Source organism: Thamnophis sirtalis, unplaced genomic scaffold (assembly GCF_051295495.1).
Source record: "Thamnophis sirtalis isolate CommonGarterSnake01/CBP01778 unplaced genomic scaffold, rThaSir2_p1.2 scaffold_14, whole genome shotgun sequence".
Classification (NCBI taxonomy): Eukaryota; Metazoa; Chordata; class Lepidosauria; order Squamata; family Natricidae; genus Thamnophis; species Thamnophis sirtalis.
This window is the reverse complement of record NW_028261394.1, coordinates 11,288,798-11,306,044: the sequence shown is the minus strand read 5'-3', so window position 1 is coordinate 11,306,044 and position 17,247 is coordinate 11,288,798. Positions and strand designations below refer to the sequence as shown.

The 17,247-nt window shown below is 47.2% G+C and overlaps 1 protein-coding gene across 1 annotated transcript in view; it reads left to right on the top strand.

The window, feature by feature from the left end:
• The window catches only part of NTN3 (netrin 3), a 91,020-nt gene that overhangs the window by 20,667 nt on the left and 53,106 nt on the right, over window positions 1–17,247 (top strand). Inside the window, exon 2 of the mRNA XM_087729578.1 lies at window positions 3,583–3,771. Coding sequence (XP_087585704.1) covers window positions 3,583–3,771 — 189 coding nt within the window. The remainder of the gene's footprint in view (window positions 1–3,582; window positions 3,772–17,247) is intronic.

Sequence of the window (17,247 nt, the reverse complement as noted above, 5' to 3'; positions counted from 1 at the left end):
CCTCCAGGAACCGTCCCTGGTCTTGCACTCCCGCAGGTCTTCCCTCTGGTTGGAAAGCCTATGCTTATATTCCTCAGTGAGGTGCTTCTCCTGAGCCTCCTTCTCGGTCAGATCCAACTTGAACTGAGCTGTTTTGCCAACTCTTTCTCCTGGTGGCTGTTTAGCTCCAACAACTGCTTCCTGTTTGGGGCCTAAGGAGCCCGGGTGGGTAGGTGAGGAGTAGCTGGTAGAGGAAGGGTGAGTAGAGACCGGCGAGGCGCCCCTTGACATGAGTGACACCGAGTTGGCCATGCCCACCCAGTCACATGACCACCTAGCCACACCCACCCAGCCGGTCTTTAGGCAGATCATATTAGTGGTCCACGGGATCCAAAGTTATGAATTTAGAGATCCCTAAAGTCCGAAAGGTTGGTTGGTGACCCTTGTTCTAATGCCACTTAAGCCATGAAAGGGCCAGTCCTTTTCTCTCGACCCACCCCACCCTACAAGGTTGTTGTTATGGGGAAAATAGGAGCGGGAAGATCTGTTGGTTATGTTTGCCACCTTGAGTTCATTGTAAAAGTAATGAAGACAGGATACAAATATATGTTAATACTAAATAATGTTTCACGTAAACAATAAGATGAGCCAGCAGTTAAATCTTGGGCTAACAAAGTAATGAATTTCACAGTGTGCTTTCCCTCTGGCCTGGATCTGACCAGACGGAAGGAGGACAAAGCAAATCATCATTTGATGTTGGAAGATATCTCCTTTCCGTGATCTTTCTGGGCATGTGGTCAAAGAGGAGCTGGTAGGGATATCCTCAGAAGGCTCTGTAGCTGGACTCACGGCTCCCAGATACCCCCATTGGTTCTGGGAAGTTGATCCAAAGAGGGGAGCAAGGGAATGCATGGAGGCACAAAGACCAAAATAACCTAGGCCCAGGGGTGTCAAACTCAAGGCCCAGGGGCCGGATTCGGCCCATGGGGTGTTTAGATCTGGCCCGCGGGGCCGCACTGGAAACAGTGAAGGACCAGCCTGCAGTGTCTCTGCCAGTGAAAACAGAGCTTGGAAGGGCTGCGTGCAGCCCTCCCAAATTTCGTTTTCGCTGGCGGAGGGTTGCAGGAGGCCGTGGCAGCCAAAAACGGAGCTCGGGAGCCCATTTTCGCTGGCAGAGCACTGGGGCCACCACATGCATCCCCGACAAGAGTGATGTCGAGCTGGCCACGCCCAACCTGCTTCCTCCCCCCACAAGGTCCAATACAACCCTGATGTGGCCCTCAATGAAACCAAGTTTGACACCCGTGCGTTTTTAGCAGGTCTCTCCACTGCCTTCTGGCTCTCTTCATCAGATTTGCAACTTGGCTGAGGATGACATGATTCCAGTTCCATAACAGCTCTGGTGAGAAATAAGAAAGCATCCCACTGCCCAGGCCAAGACAGAGGTCTTTGGATGTACTCTGGATCAGCAACTTTAGATGGAAGTTGCCATCTGGGTGCGAATCAAGGATTCCTACAGATGGAAAACAGTTCTTCTATTTTTTTTAACTTGAGCCTTCATGCCAGGGGATCCAAAATCAGACTTTTTGCTGGGGTGTTAAAAAATATTTGAACAACAACAGGGTTCAAGAGTCTGAACTGGTGCCATTCCGTGAGGACACCCATGAACATTTAAGAGCAGGGTGACCACCCCCCAAAAATCCCAGATTTTGGAGCCCTGGATTTCCAGGGATTTCCAGCTGGATTTTCTTCAAACTGAACTTAATTTATTTTCCTGTTGTTGCTTTTAGTTAAAAAGGATAGGATAGGATGAGTTTTAACCAGTGGTGGGATTCAAACATTTTTACTACCGATTCTGTGGGCATGGCTTGGAGGGAATGGCGTGGCTTGGTGGGCGTGTGGTGGCTTGGTGGGCGTGTGGTGGCTTGGTGGGCATGTGGTGGGTTGGTGGGTATGGAAGGGGAAGAATACTGCAAAATCCCCATTCCCTCCCAATCAGCTGGGACTCGAGAGGCAAAGAGTAGATGGAGGCAGGGCCAGCCAGAGCTGGTATTTGCCGGTTCTCCGAACTATTCAAAATTTCTGCTGCTGGTTCTCCAGAACTGGTCAGAAATTGCTGTATAGAGCCTGACATTGGCACAGCCAAATAAGGAATGTTTCAAATTAATTTTAAGGATTGATCCAAGATTTCCCAGAGTTTTGAATTGCTTGCTTTGAAATGGGGTCAGGAGACACTAGTTGGTGGGCACCACACTGAAATCTGTCAACGAATTAGGAAGAGCAAACCAGGAAATCAATTCCACAGTAAGGCTAAAACTACCTTTATTGATATTGGCCAGATGTGAGGGATAAGTGCCTACAGAGGGGGAGATGATGCAAGTGGCCATTTCCCAGGAAAGATGGAGCATATTCCAAGGATAAGCATGAGCCAAGAGACAACACAGCCAGAAGGTGGATCGCAGACAGAACAAGAGATTTAGGATAGCCACTTCCTAGAATCTTCCAGTGTATTTGTTAGTGTAAGAATATTAGAGGTTTAATCTGGCAAGATTCTGTCTATGGGATGTAAGCAAATAAATAACCGAACTTTGGCTGATTTGTTCTAGCCCAAATTACTTAGATCAGTGTTTTTTTCAACCTTGACCACTTTAGGAACGATGGACTTCAATGCCTAGAATTCCCCAGCATGCTGGCTAGGGAATTCCTGGAATTGAAGTCCGTACGTCCTGGATGGGGAATTCTGGGAATTGAAGTCCACACGTGCTGCCTAGAGAATTCTGGAAGTTGTCCATTTGTCCTCGTTGGGAAATTCCGGGAGCTGGAATCCATCTATCTTAAAGGAGTCATGGTTGGAAAACACATAGAATCTACGTCATTCTTGGACTGGGGTTGACTTTTTAGTAACAAAATATTGCAAGTCTGTCTATGCTTGAATTGCATCCCATCCTTATATCGCACACCGCTGTCCTTATACGCATCTGAGTTAGGAAGGTGTCTGCCTAAGTTTTTTGTGTGCGTATCTTCTTGCCTTCAACCTCAGTCATGTTTTACCTCTTGTTACTTGGATAACCGATCTGGCCTATCTCTTTCAAACCACTGGACTGGGCAAGAAGACAGATAATCCCCACCCAATTTAAAGCCCCACTTGTTCAATAAAGTTGGCATGAGAAGTCCTACTCGCTCGGTTGTTTATAAAGGTATAGGTTCCCCTCGCATATATGTGCTAGTCATTCCTGACTCTAGGGGGCAGTGCTCATCTCTGTTTCAAAGCTGAAGAGCCAGCGCTGTCCAAAGATGTCTCCGTGGTCATGTGGCCGGCATGACTCAACGCCGAAGGCGCACAGAACGCTGTTACCGTCCCACCAAAAAGGGTTCCTATTTTTTCTACTTGTATTTTTTATGTACTTTCAAACTGCTAGGTTGGCAGAAGCTGGGACCAAGTCACGGGAGCTCACTCCGTTACGCGGTGCTAGGGATTCGGACCGCCGAACGGCCAACCTTTCTGATTGACAAGCTCAGCGTTTTAGCCGCTGAGCCACTGCGTTTTTGCTAGGGGTTGAGACACGTCCATCCCTTCTCACCTGTTCCGTCTCTTCCTTTCAGCCTGTAACTGCAACCTCCACGCCCGACGTTGCCGTTTCAACATGGAGCTCTACAAATTGTCCGGGCGCAAGAGCGGTGGCGTCTGCCTCAACTGCCGGCACAATACGGCTGGGCGGCACTGCCATTACTGCAAAGAGGGCTTTTACCGCGACGTGAGCAAATCCATCTCCGATCGCAAGGCCTGCCGAGGTAAGGAACAATCGGGGTCGGCCAGTAGGGGGGCTCAGAGAAGAGGGTCAAGCAGGACGAGTTGGACTCTGCCTTGGCCATCCACTCAAGCAGAATCAGAACCACTTAGATCAGTGGTTTTTTTTCAACTGGCCACTTAAGGAGTGTGGACTTCAGTTCCCAGAATTCCTCAGGGTGCAAGCTAGGGAAATCTGGGAATTGAAGTCTTTGCTGGTAGTTCTCGGTTTACAACAGTTTGTTTAGTGACCATTTGAGGTTACAATGGCGCTGGAAAAAAGGGACTTATGAAAAATTTTTCACACTTATGACGGTTGCAGCATCCCCACAGTCACGTGATTGACACTTGAACCCTTGACAAGTGGTTCATTTTTATGACCGTTGCTGTGTCCCTGGGTCATACGATCCCCTTCTGAGAAGCAAAGTCAATGGGGGAGCCAGACCCACGTTACTAATTTAACAACTGCATCGACGACATGGCAAGAAATGTCACAACATGAGGCGAAACTCACTTAACGCATTTCTCACTTAGCTACATAAATGTTAGGCTCGATTGTGGTCATACGTTGAGGACTACCTGTAATTGCTGACTGGGGAATTCTGGGAGTTGAAGTTCACACATGCTACCTGGGGAGTTCTGGGGGTTGAAGTTCACACATGCTGACTGGGGAATTCTGGGAGTTGAAGTTCACGCATGCTGACTAGGGAATTCTGGGAGTTGAAGTTCACACATGCTGACTGGGGATTCTGGGAGTTGTTCACACATGCTGACTGAGGAATTTTGGGAGTTGAAGTTCACACATGCTGACTGGGGATTCTGGGAGTTGTTCACACATGCTGACTGAGGAATTTTGGGAGTTGAAGTTCACACATGCTGACTGGGGAATTCTGGGAGTTGAAGTTCACACATGCTGACTGGGGAATTCTGGGAGTTGAAGTTCACGCATGCTGACTGGGGAATTCTGGGAGTTGAAGTTCACACATGCTGACTGGGGAATTCTGGGAGTTGAAGTTCACACATGCTGACTGGGGAATTCTGGGAGTTGAACTTCACGCATGCTGACTGAGGAATTTTGGGAGTTGAAGTTCAAGCATGCTGATTGGGGAATTCTGGGAGTTGAAGTCTACATGTGCTGCCTAAGGAATTCTGGAAGTTTTGTATATATGCTGGCTGGGGAATTCTGGAAGTTGGAAGTTCACCCATCTTAAAATAGCCAAGGTTGGAAAACACTTAGATAATCTCACCTGAAAATACAAGAGCTGAGATTCAGTAAGATTTTTATTCAACTAAGAAAGCTCTACCCATTTTAGGAAGTACAACGAACGGAGAATTAGTCTTACAAATGTTGTTGTGTTTCCTTCTTTCTTCTCACCTAATATTAGTGACTATTTTAACTTTTTTGAGTAAGACGGTCCACTTGCCTCTGTTTTCCCAATGGCTGGGTTTATTTTTAACTTGTTTTGAAGTGACATTGGTGACATTGGTGGCCATAATTTCTATTTGAGCCTGGGTGGTGCAGTGGTTAGAGTGCAGTACTGCTGGCTGGCTGCAGTTTTGCAGTTCGAATCTCATCAGGCTCAAGGTTGACTCAGCCTTCCATCCTTCCGAGGTGGGTAAAATGAGGACCCAGATTGTTGTGGGCAAGAGGCTGACTCTGTAAACCGCTCAGAGAGGGCTGTGAAGCACTATGAAGCAGTATCTAAGTCTAAGTGCTATTGCCCTTCCTTCCATCCTCCCTCCCTCCCTTCCTTCCTCTGAATGCAGTATTGCAGGCTAACTCTGCCCACTGCCAGCAGTTCAATTCTGACTCGAGGTTGACTCCGCCTTCCATCGTTCCGAGGTGTGTAAAATGAGGACTCAGATTGCTGGGGGCAAAAGGCTGACTCTGTAAACCGCTTAGAGAGGGCTGTGAAGCACTGTGAAGCGGCATCTAAGTCTAAGTGCTATTGCCCGCCTTCCTTCCTTCCTTCCTTCCTTCCTTCCTTCCTTCCTTCCTTCCTTCCTTCCTTCCTTCCCTCCCTCCCTCCCTCCCTCCCTCCCTCCTTTCTTCCTTCCTACCTTCCTTCCTTCCTAACTTCCTTCCTTCCTAACTTCCTTCCTTCCTTCCTGGAGTATGAAATGCAGTATTGCAGGCTACCTCTGCTGACTGCCAGCAGTTCAATCTTGACTGGCTCAAAGTTGACTCCGCCTTCCATCTTTCCGAAGTGGGTAAAATGAGGACTCAGATTGCTGGGGGCAAAAGGCTGACTCTGTAAACCGCTTAGAGAGGGCTGTGAAACACTATGAAGTGACATGTAAATCTAAGCGCTATTGTTATTCAGGGCAGCCTAAATAAGCCAATACGGAGTACTACGAAAACTACAGAAGCTAACATGCACATTGGTGTACCATGAATGTTGCTTGTGGCTGGTTCCCTGGGTTGTGTTCAAAGCTTTAGGCATAGCTTGGTAGAGGAGGAGCTTTAATCCACGTGTGTGTGTCTGTCTGTCTGTCTGCATGTGTCTCTTTCTTTACAGTGCAATCAAGGTACAAATTATGTATCTTGAGTTTAAAATCAAAAGACAAAAAATGAGATCCATTTTTTAAAAAACTTTGCGTACATTCCTCCATCAGCATAAAATAATTGCTGCGCGTTTTGTGGTTTGTCTTCCCTTTTCTTTGACATCTCTGTTTTCTTTTTAATTATTTTTTAATTGTCAGCCGCCCAGAGTCTCGTGGTGGAGTCAGGCGGTCTCGACACTGAACTATTAAATCAAAATTGCGTTCATTTATTTAGAGAACTAATGTGGCTGCTTATTTGATGCACGTTACTCGGGATAGCTAACAACAAATAAACAAACCAATGGATATAGTCCCCAAAATACAAAGCAGAGTTGAAACTTATCAAAATGCAATAACTGGCACACTACAAGAAGACTCACAATACAAGCCACGCCTATGGGCTTAACTGTCATCCAGGCCACCTACCTGGTGAATAGCCAAGGATCCTGGGATTAAAGAACGACCAATTTGGTGTAGTGGTCAAGGTGTTAACCTAGAAACCAGGAGACAGTGAGTTCAAATCCCACTTTAGGCATGAAAGCCAGATGGATGACTGGGCCAATCACCAGGTGATGGTGAGTTCTAGTCCCGCCTTAGGCACGAAAACCAATTGGGTGACTTTAGGCCAATGACCAGGAGACTGTGAATTCTAGTCCCACTTTAGGCTTGAAAACAGACTCAGTGGCTTTGTGCTAGTGTCTCTCTCTCTCTCTCTCTCTCTCTCTCTCTCTCTCTCTCTCTCTCTCTCTCTCTCTCTCTCTCTCTCTCTCTCTCATTCTTTCTCTCTCTCTCTCTCTCTCTTTCTCTCTCTCTCTCTCTCATTCTCTCTCTCTCTCTCTCTCTCTCTCTCTCTCTCTCTCTCATCCAGTACACCTCACAAGATTGTTGTTGTGGAGAAAAAGAGGCGGAGGGAGCAGTATTACGAATGTTTGCTGCCTTGATTTACTTATAAAGGCAGGATAAGCATCTAATAAATGCATAAATGAAATAAAATATCCCTAGATGTAGTCTCAGATTTTGATTTTGATTCCCTAGTTTGGGGCTTCCCTTCCTTCAGACTTCCCATCATCCCATTTGGGACTGTATGATGCCAGTCCTCATGAATAGAACCATCTGGCTCTGCCGACATCTACAGGAGGGCGATCTGCTCCTACTTTGTAGGTCAAAGAAGAAACAAAGTTGGCACCAGATTTGAAGGAGTTAATCCTCATTTGAGATAACATAAGATGGCAGCCTGGCAAGTAGGATTGGAGAAATAAGTTGGAGAACCAGTGAGAGTCTTGCTCCTTCGTGGGGTTGGCTGTTGCGACCCACCAGCGGCCAGCAGACTCGGACAGTGAGGAGGTTGGGGAGGAGCATGGGCCAATCCTGGAGGCTGGGGAAGGCTCGGACGAGGGCTCTGCGTTGGAGGCAGAGGCGATGCCATTGTTGGAAATGGTCAGGGGTGGGTTCCTGCCAGTTCTAACCTCTTCTATAGAAAGAGGTTCCACAAATCTACCGTGCCATTTAGAACCAGTTCCAGCTCCTTCCCCCCCGCCCGTCTGCACATCATCAAGATGAAGAGCGAGAGGAGGAATGCTGGGAGTTGAAGTCCACAAGTCTTAAAGCTGTCAAGTTTGAACATCCCTGGGTTTTTTTTTTCTATGGGTCAGGGGTGCAAGGGCCTTATAACTTGACGGCTTTAAGATTTGCACACTTCCAATTTGTTCGTTGGGTCATTTTCCATCTTCCAGAGCCTTCAGGGAAGTCTCCAGAAGGCCCCTGAAGGCTCCGGGGCACTACGAGCAAACCGGAAATCTATTCACAAACTTCCGGTTTTCCCATAGGGCCATTTTTTTTTTGTGCTGCCGAGGCTTCAGGGAAGCTCCTGAAGCCTCCGGAGGGCCTCCGGGGTGGGGGGCTGTTTTCTGGAGGGTGAAAACAGTCCCCCCGGAGGCTCCAGAGGCTTTATAGGAGCCTGGGGAGGGCAAAAAAATGGCTTTTAAAAAGGCTGAACTCAGCTGATCAGCTGACAGGGCAATGCCTTGTGTGCCCTGACAAATGGCTCCGTGTGCCACCTGTGGCACGCACGCCATAGGTTCCCCATACCGACCCTATAGCATCATTTTGAGGGTAGGAGTTGAAACAATTTGTGTCCAGGATGCGAGGAGTCTGTAAATATTTTCACTGCCCTCTTTTTGACTCGTGCAGTATACAGGTCCTCAATGGAAGGCAGGTTGGTAGCCATTGTTTTTTTTCTGCAGTTCAGATGTTTTTGTTTAATCATCATTCTTATTGCTTTTCGTTTATAAGCACTGACCCTTGTTAGGTATTTGGTAGAGCAAAGCTGCTTTCTTTTTTCCAGAAACTGCAAATGTTTTGGTTCCAGGAAAATAAATTCTCTGGCAGTTCACGCTGCTTCATCGCTGGGTGTCCTACAAGCCAGCGAGAACTTCGTGTTTCTGCTTGAAGACGGGCCTCGCTCTGAGTGCTTTGGAGAGCCCTTTCTTCATCCTTCATGAATGGCCTAGGAAAAAAAAATAAAACCACAATCTATCCCAAGGGAATCGGGCAGAACGTGCGCCGCACAGGAAAATGGTCCAATTTTAACAAGCATCTTGTAAAATCCACACCAAGGGAAGCGAATGGGGGACTTCCCTCTCACTCATTATTATTAGTTCATGGAGACGTAATCGTTGTTAATCGCCCAGGCGGTGAACTGGCAAGATTTCCTCCTCTGTGCCTCTTTTCCCTATCCTTACATCTCGGTCTGAGAAGTTCATGCTCTCTGCTGAAGCTCACGGCAACTTTTGCTGCCTTGCCATCGCAGCCACCTTGGAAGGAGTCCCTCTGTTTCTGAACAAGCCATCTGGGAGGGATAGCAACACAGAACTGAAGTCAAACTTGGAAACTAAGTTTGGTTCCCAGCCAGAAGATACCACAACGAAAGGAGGGGGGGCAATATGACTAGCTACGTCCTTGGCACTGAGAAAACAGACGTGGCTTATGGAGGCCAGGAGATCTGGAGATGTCCCAAAAGGGAAGGGAAGTGACACATCCCTGGAACAATTCAGCCAACCTACAGATAAGGAAGTGAGCAAACAGGGAATTCCAACTAGTTGTCTCACAATGTTAGGCAGCAGAGTCGGACAGTGAGGAGGTTGGGGAGGAACATGGGCCAGTCCTGGGGGCTGAGGAAGGCTCAGACAAGGGCTCTGTGTCGGAGGCAGAGAGGGAGCTAGATAGCAGTGAGGCAGAAGAACAGCTGGAGCCTGTTCCCAGTGTGCGCATGCACAGAGCTGCCAGAAGACAAGAACAACTAAGAAAGCAGGGTTGACTTGGGAGTAAAGCCACACCTTGGAGGTGATTGGCCCCTCCCAAAGGGAAACAAAAGAGGAGTGAATGGGGAGGGGGCTTTTGCAGGAAACAATTTGTTCCTTTGGTCATTTCAAGAGTGGAAAACTCTGCTTGTGACTATAAGAGACTCTGCGCCAAGTATTGCCTTGCCCTGCATTTGGAAACTAGTTACCGGGCAGCTCTCCAAGCGAGATAAGGTTCGTGTTGATAAACATTACTCTGAACGACTGTTTGCCAAGCTTTGCTGACTGTGAATGTAAGGAATTCATAGTCGTGTAAATAAAAGAGGTTTTGCCGGGAGCAAGACTCTGCTTCATGCTTTTTAAGGAAGGCTGGGTCAGAGCAATGTATTGCTAAACAGCTTAGGAATCTTCTCAACTAAAAGTTAGCACTTGCTTGGAGTTAAATAAGGGTCAACAGAATACAAGGGAACTTGGACTTTGTCTACTTGTGGCTATGTAGGGATTCTAGGCTGATCCCTCTTTTAACTCCGCTATACACACAACCATCTCGGCTATCAAAATGGCATCTTAAGGCTCTAAACCCTGCCCCTCCCCTCCCTTTCTTGTATTCCCTGAACATCTTAGTTGTAGCATCTGGAACCCATCCAAATTTACTCCTGATTGAACAGCTTTAATTGGACCGGAGGAGAAAAGCATTAAATGCCTGAATGGCGAGCAATCATGCAAACTGCGGTTGAGTTGAATTAGTTTTAAATGGCAAAGAAACAAAACCCAAATGTAGGTTTTCTCCTGGCCATACCTCACTGGTTTTTTTTCAAGCGCCCCTCTATTTTAAGCTAAGAGGGATGTGAGAGGTAATGGCAGGGGCAGAGGGAGGAAAGAGCCACATGCGGCTCCAGAGCCGCAGTTTCCTGACCCCTGGTCTAGTAGATCACAGCTTAGTGGTCTACCTGACCTGCACTGAGTATGGTAGTGCTCCAAGATGGACATTCAGTATCTGCACCATCCATAATGAGTGACGGGAATGATGGATCCAGCCCATGGGGTGCTTAGATCTGGCCCACGGGGCTGCCCAGGAAACAGCAAAGAACCAGCCCGCGGTGCCTCTGCCAGCAAAAACAGAGCTTGGGAGGGCTTTGAGCGGCCATCACAAGCTCAATTTTTGCTGGCAGAGGGTTGCAGGAGGCCGTCGCAGCCAAAAACGGAGCTCAGGAGCCTGTTTTCACTAGCAGAGTGCTTGAGCCACCACTAGCGCCCTCAACATGAGTGACATTAAGCTGGCCAAACCCACCCTGGCCACGCCCATCCTGGCCACTCAAGGTCAAGCACAACCCTGATGCGGCCCTCAATGAAATTGAGTTTGACACCCCTGACCCATAACTTCTGAAAGCAAGCCATTCCACTGATTAATGGTTCTCACTGTCAAGAAATTCCTCCTTATTTCTAGATTGCTTCTCTCTTTGCTTAGTTTTCATCCATTGCTTCGTGTTCTGCCTTTAGGTGTTTTGGAGAATAGCTTGACTCCCTCTTTTTTGTGACAGCCCCTTAGATCAGGGGTAGTCAACCTTTTTATACCTACCGCCCACTTTTGTATCTCTGTTAGTAGTAAAATTTTCTAACCGCCCACCGGTTCCACAGTAATGGTGATTTATAAAATAGGGAAGTCAATTAAATTAAAAGAAGGAAAATACTTCAGTATCAGACAAAACCCCTACCGCCCACCATGAAAACTGGAATGCAAACAAGTGGGCGGTAGGGACCACGTTGACTACCACTGCCTTAGATAGTGGAAGACTGCTATCCTTGTTTTCATTAAAGTTGTTGTTAGTTGCGAAGTCATGTCCAACCCATCGCGGCCCCATGGACAACATTCCTCCAGGCCTTCCTGTCCTCTACCATCCTCTGGAGTCCATTTAAGCTCACACCGACTGCTTCAATGACTCCATCCAGCCACTCATTCTCTGCCGTCCCCTTCTTCTTTTGCCCTCCATCGTTCCCAGCATGAGGCTCTTCTCTATTGAGTCCTTCCTTCTCATTAGGTGGCCAAAGTCTTTGAGTTTCACCTTCAGGATCTGTCCTTTTAAAGAGCAGTCAGGGTTGATCTCCTCTAGGACTGACCGGTTGGATCACCTTGCAGTCCAAGGGACTCGCAGGAGTCTTCTCCAGCACCATCATTCATTAAAGTAGTTCAGGGGTGGATTTCTCGCCCCGTTCCAACCAGTTCGGTTGGAACGGGGCCGGCGGCGTCCTCGTGCACGTGCGCAGCGCATGCATGCGTACTAGCATCTGTGCGATGCTCCAGCTGCTCCTGGAGGATCACGCAGGCGCTGTATGCGTCCTGCGCATGCGTGGAAGCGCAGAACTCGTCAAAACCGGGTAAGGAGCGCGGGCGGGCGGGTGCGCCCTTCGCCGTTCCCGGAAGTTACTTACTTCCGGGTTCGCTGACCAACCGGTTCGCGGGGACCGCCGCGAACCAGTTGAAACCCACCCCTGAAGTAGTTGTGCCCAATCCCTTAAACTGTTCACCTCCATTCTCCTAATCATCTTGCAATGATGATGATGATGATTTGGTGTGACTGCCAGCCCCATAGTTTCTCCATCGCAACTTTTCCTCTCCATTAATTTCACCTCTGAGATCCTCCGCACAGCAAGGGACGTGACACCAAATCCCCTCCTGCTGTCTACGGCCATTCTTGCTGGATGGTTGCCTCAATTTCTCTTCCTTCGTCCATATACCTTCCTGGAGACCATCTGGAGCTGAGAAACATACCCAAAGAGATGCAGCCTAGCAAAGAAGTGGCAGGCAGGGAATGAACTTGTCAGCCTGCGGTTTCTCCCAAAAAAATTAAAAAGAAAGAAAACATTAAAAAGAAAAACAACCCTGAGTCATTTCCTCTGTGGGCCTAGGAAAGGATCTCCTTGGGACCACAGCTGCTGTGAAGTTTTCCTGGCCTCTTGGTAGGCCTGCCGACACAAACACACTGGCCACACAAGGCATATCTTTGAGACTGATTCATTTGGAGGCTGACCCTCCCTTTCCTTGCTGGCCTTCCCATCCCCCCAGTTGTACGCCGGAGCCAAGAGCTCAAGGGCGGAACTCCTGTTTTGCGGGGAGACACTCTCGGTTCCACCACAAAACCGCGTCGACTAAAGCGCGCTCGACGAAACCGCGTACCTGACATCATCACAGTGCGACGAAAAAAGCACGCTGTGAGCGCTAAAGTTAAAATTAACCCCTAAACCTAAACCTAACCCCCCGAAACCTAACCCTAAACCTAACCCTAAACCTTACCCTTAACCTAACCCTAAACCTAACCCTAAACCTAACCCTTAACCTAACGCTAAACCTAACGCTAACCCTTAACCTAAACCTAAACTTAACCCTAACGCTTAACCTAACCCTAACCCTAACCCTTAACCTAACCCTAACCCTAACCCTAACCCTAAACCTAAACCTAAACCTAACCCTTACCTTAACGTGAATCGGCTTGCTTTCAAAGCGCTTTTTAAAGCACCCTTTTTTCTCCGCGGTCGCTGTTGTCGCGCTGCTGATGACGTCAGCGACGCGCTTTAATCGGGCGCGCTTTAGTGGACCGCAGTTTTGTCGTGCCACGACACTCTCAGGTTGAAGCCACGGCCATCTCTGGTTACAAGGAAAATCAGGTAGTACAGCCAAGAAAGAATGTGCTGCAGATCCTGCAGAGAAGGGGAGAAAAGTTGGAGAAGGGGTGAAATTTTAGAGAGAACCTACCATATTTTTCGGAGTATAAGACGCACTGGAGTATAAGACGTACCAAGTTTTTAAAGAGGCAAATTATAAAAAAAGTGTTTGCACTCTGCAGACCTCCCAAAAATGGCCCATTTTTTGTGAAAATGAGCCCGTTTTTTGTCAAAAAAATGGGCATGCATAGCCTTTAGGAGGCTTATAGAGTGCTCCTGGGGGCTGGGAGGGAAATGAGCAAAAAAAACAATGGCCCGTTTTTCATTCATTTCTGCCCTCCCCACCCCCCAGGAGCACTCTGAAAGCCTCCTAAAGGCTATGCATCACCATTTTTGCAAAGTGGGCAGGGTTTGGGGAGGCCAAAAAAGGCTGTATTCCGTGTATAAGATGCACCCAGATTTTCACCCTCTTTTTTGAGGGGAAAATGTGTGTCTTATACTCTGAAAAATACGGTACCATCTGGACTTAGAATCATAGAATCGTAGTTGTCCCAGAGGGGTTTTTCAAGACATGACTGGACTGTCTGGTTTTTCTTTAGTGAAGATGCTTCTCCTCCAAGAATTGATTTTCATTGAGAAGCTGGAGCTGTGCTTTCTGCACGATGTTATCTGAAGAAGCTTCTTGGAGGAGAAGTGAAACATCTATCAAAGAAAAATCTGAAAGTCCAGTTGCCTCTTGCAAAGAAGCACAAAAGACAACCATGACCCGGATGGATGACTGAGGATCTCCCTAGACATAGAGTCATAGAGCTGGAAGGGACCTTGGAGATCTTCTGGTCCAATCCCTTGCTCAAGCAGGAGATCTTATTCCATCCCAGACAAATGGTTATCCAATCTTTTCTTGAAAGCTTCCACCTATTCGGTAGAACCGGTTTGTCAAATCTACCGAACCGGTTAGAAGAGGTTCTACCAGTGGACCCGGAAAGCAGGCCACACCTACAGAAGAGGTTCCAAACTTTTTTGAAACCCACCACTGGTCCTTGGATATGATTATTCTACACTATCATGCTCCTATTTATAAAACTCAGTGCCTCTGTGAAAGGTAAGGATGACTACTGCGTTTGTGGTGCAATCAGAACATTGCGTGTGTTGAAGTTGTTTTAACGCAAACCAAAGATGCCTTTTAAAAAACAAGTTTACATCATATTCTTATGCATGCCAGGGCTGTATGTGAAGTAATTTAAGGTGGTTCGGACAAGTGTCGTCGGCATCTTCATATCCGGTCACATGGGTGGCAAGCCACTCCCATCCGGTCACATGGTCGGCAAGCTACTCCCACAAAGGAGGCCACACCCACAGAGTAGGTTCGAACAATTTTTGAAACCCACCACTGGCTTCCAGTGATGGAATTCCTGGATGCAAGCTTGATTCCATTGCTTAATTGTTCTTAAATGTCAAGAAATCCCTCATTTCCATGTTGTATTTCTCTTTGACAAGCTTCCACCCATTGCTTCTTGCCCTCAGGTGCAAGGGAGAATAAATTGAGGCCTTCTTCTCTGTGACAGCCCTTCGAGTATTTGAAGATGTCTCCCCTAATCCTTCTCTTTGTTAGGCTAAACATACCTAGTTCCAGGGAGTGGTTTACTGTCAATTTGGTGCGCGCGCAAACTTTAAGACGTGTGGACTTCAACTCCCAGAATTCTCTGGCCAGCATTCTGGGAATTCTGGGAGTTGAAGTCCACAAGTCTTCAAGCTTGAAGACCCCTGGTCTAGAACATAATAAGTGAAACCTTATGCGCTAGGCAGCTTGTAGAAAGAGTCAGCTGATCTTTGTCAAGCCTTTCTCCCCAAGTCATTCATTTAACTTTCTCCAATTGCTGCAATCTTGGCTGTCACCAGGAATGGTGGAAATTGAAGCTCTTGTTACTCAGCTTATGTTCTTTGCTTGGGATTTAAATGCCTTCCTTGGGGAAAAAAACTCCCACTTATCTTATGCCACACAGGTGCACACAAAGTGCTGATTTGCGGTCCACGGTGGTGAGGTGCCAGAGCAGAGCTGGGGATTCATTCAGGCAGACTTGAGGCTGTCTGCGCAAGAATGCCTGAAGTGAAGTCTAGGTCAATTCCCACCCACTCTACTCTTCTCCCCATCCCATAAACCCCTGGCAGTCTTTCAGCTGTCTTAGTATTCCCAGTGAATACCAAGAGAAACACCCCCCTCCCTTCCTCTGTTGGATTATAGTCGGTTTCCCTCTCTCTAATTGGTAGAGCTGAAACACCAGCTTGGCATCTGTTGGGGCAAGTCCTGCTCTGAGATCTTCTGAGCCAGTAATTGTAGAGCATTAGTAACAAAGCATCTCCATTAAGAAGCGATACGCTCTGGTGGATGGCCTAACCACAGACTTTAAATGCCCTGGAAGGCTTGGTGATGGCTCATCATCAGATGCATTTCTTTGAAGAGGACACATCGGTCCATCAGGGTAGGACAACATGCATCATCACTTTCCAAGGAGATCTCCAGAATTGTACTCTATAGCAGGGGTCTCCAACCTTGACAACTTTAAGACTTGTGGACTTCAATTCCCAGAATTCCTCAGCCAGCGTTGCAACGCTGGCTGAGGAATTCTGGGAATTGAAGTCCACAAGTCTTAAAGTTGCCAAGGTTGGAGACCCCTGCTCTATAGGTTTGTTTGTTTTATTTTTATTTATTTATTTGATTTGTCAATCGTTTACAAGATAATAGCTTTAAGAATAAACATGAGTACGAATGAAATGAGTATGAATAAATGGGGGCAGTAGGACAGGGATGGTAGATGCGATGGTGCGCTTACAGACTCTTAGGAGTGGAGTGAGGTCAGAGGTGGATTCCTATCGGCTGAACCGGTTGGCAAAATTGCACATGCACCGAAACTGGCAGTAATGCCGGCAGCAATCCACCCCCGGGTGAGGTCAATAGGAGACAGTTTAAGGTTAAAGTTTTGGGGATTTGAAGATGTAACAATGGAGTCAAGTAGAGCATTGACCACTCTCTTGCTGAAGTCATATTTTCTGCAATCAAGTTTGGAGCGACTTACATTGAATTTGTATCTGTTGTGTGCTCTGGTATTCTTGCGGTGAAGCTGAAGTAGTCATTGACTGGTAGGACATTGTAGCGGATAGTTTTGTGTATTACGCTTAAGTCCGACTGTAGGTGGCATAGTTCTAGGTTGTCCAAGCCCAAAATTTCAAGCCTGGTAGTGTAGGGTATTCTGTTGCGAGCAGAGGAGTGGAGGACTCTTCTCGTGAAATACTTCTGGACTCGCTCAATTGTATTAATGTCCAATATACAGTGCCGATTCCAGACAGATGAGCTGTATTCGAGAATTGGTCTGGCAAAGGCTTTGTATGCCCTCCTTAGCAATATGATATCACCGAAGGAGAAGCTTTCTAAGATTAGGTTAACAACTCTTAATGCCTTTTTGGCGATGCTGTTACAGTGAGCTCTAGCACTTAAATCCTTTGATATGAGTACTCCAACGTCCTTGACAGAGTAAGGGTCGTCTACAAGGTCGTATCCGCCTAGCTTGTATTTGGTGTTCTGATTTTTTTTTTACCAATGTGTAGGACAGAGCATTTGTTTGTTTAAATGTATTGGCCGCTCAACTCCTGAAGACTCTGGATGAGAGAAGTGGAGTGTGTTGTTTCAGTTTTCACAGTTAGAGAGAAAACGAAGCCACTGGAATCCATAAACAAAGCTTCTTGGAGCTATTGCTAACATTCTGACAGGACGTAAGGATTCATTGTTCCGGGAAGTAAGATGGTAAGAGACATTCCAGAAGATTCTTCAAGACAGCCTCTGTGAATGAATCCTTCAGATTTGCCCCAAGCTCCTTTTAGAAGATTCTCGTGGCTTTTCCTCATTTTCTTTGGCTTCTCTCTTGTAATATCACCACTGATGGTTTTAAAAAGTTGAACCAGGACCTTGGAGAGCCTGCTTCA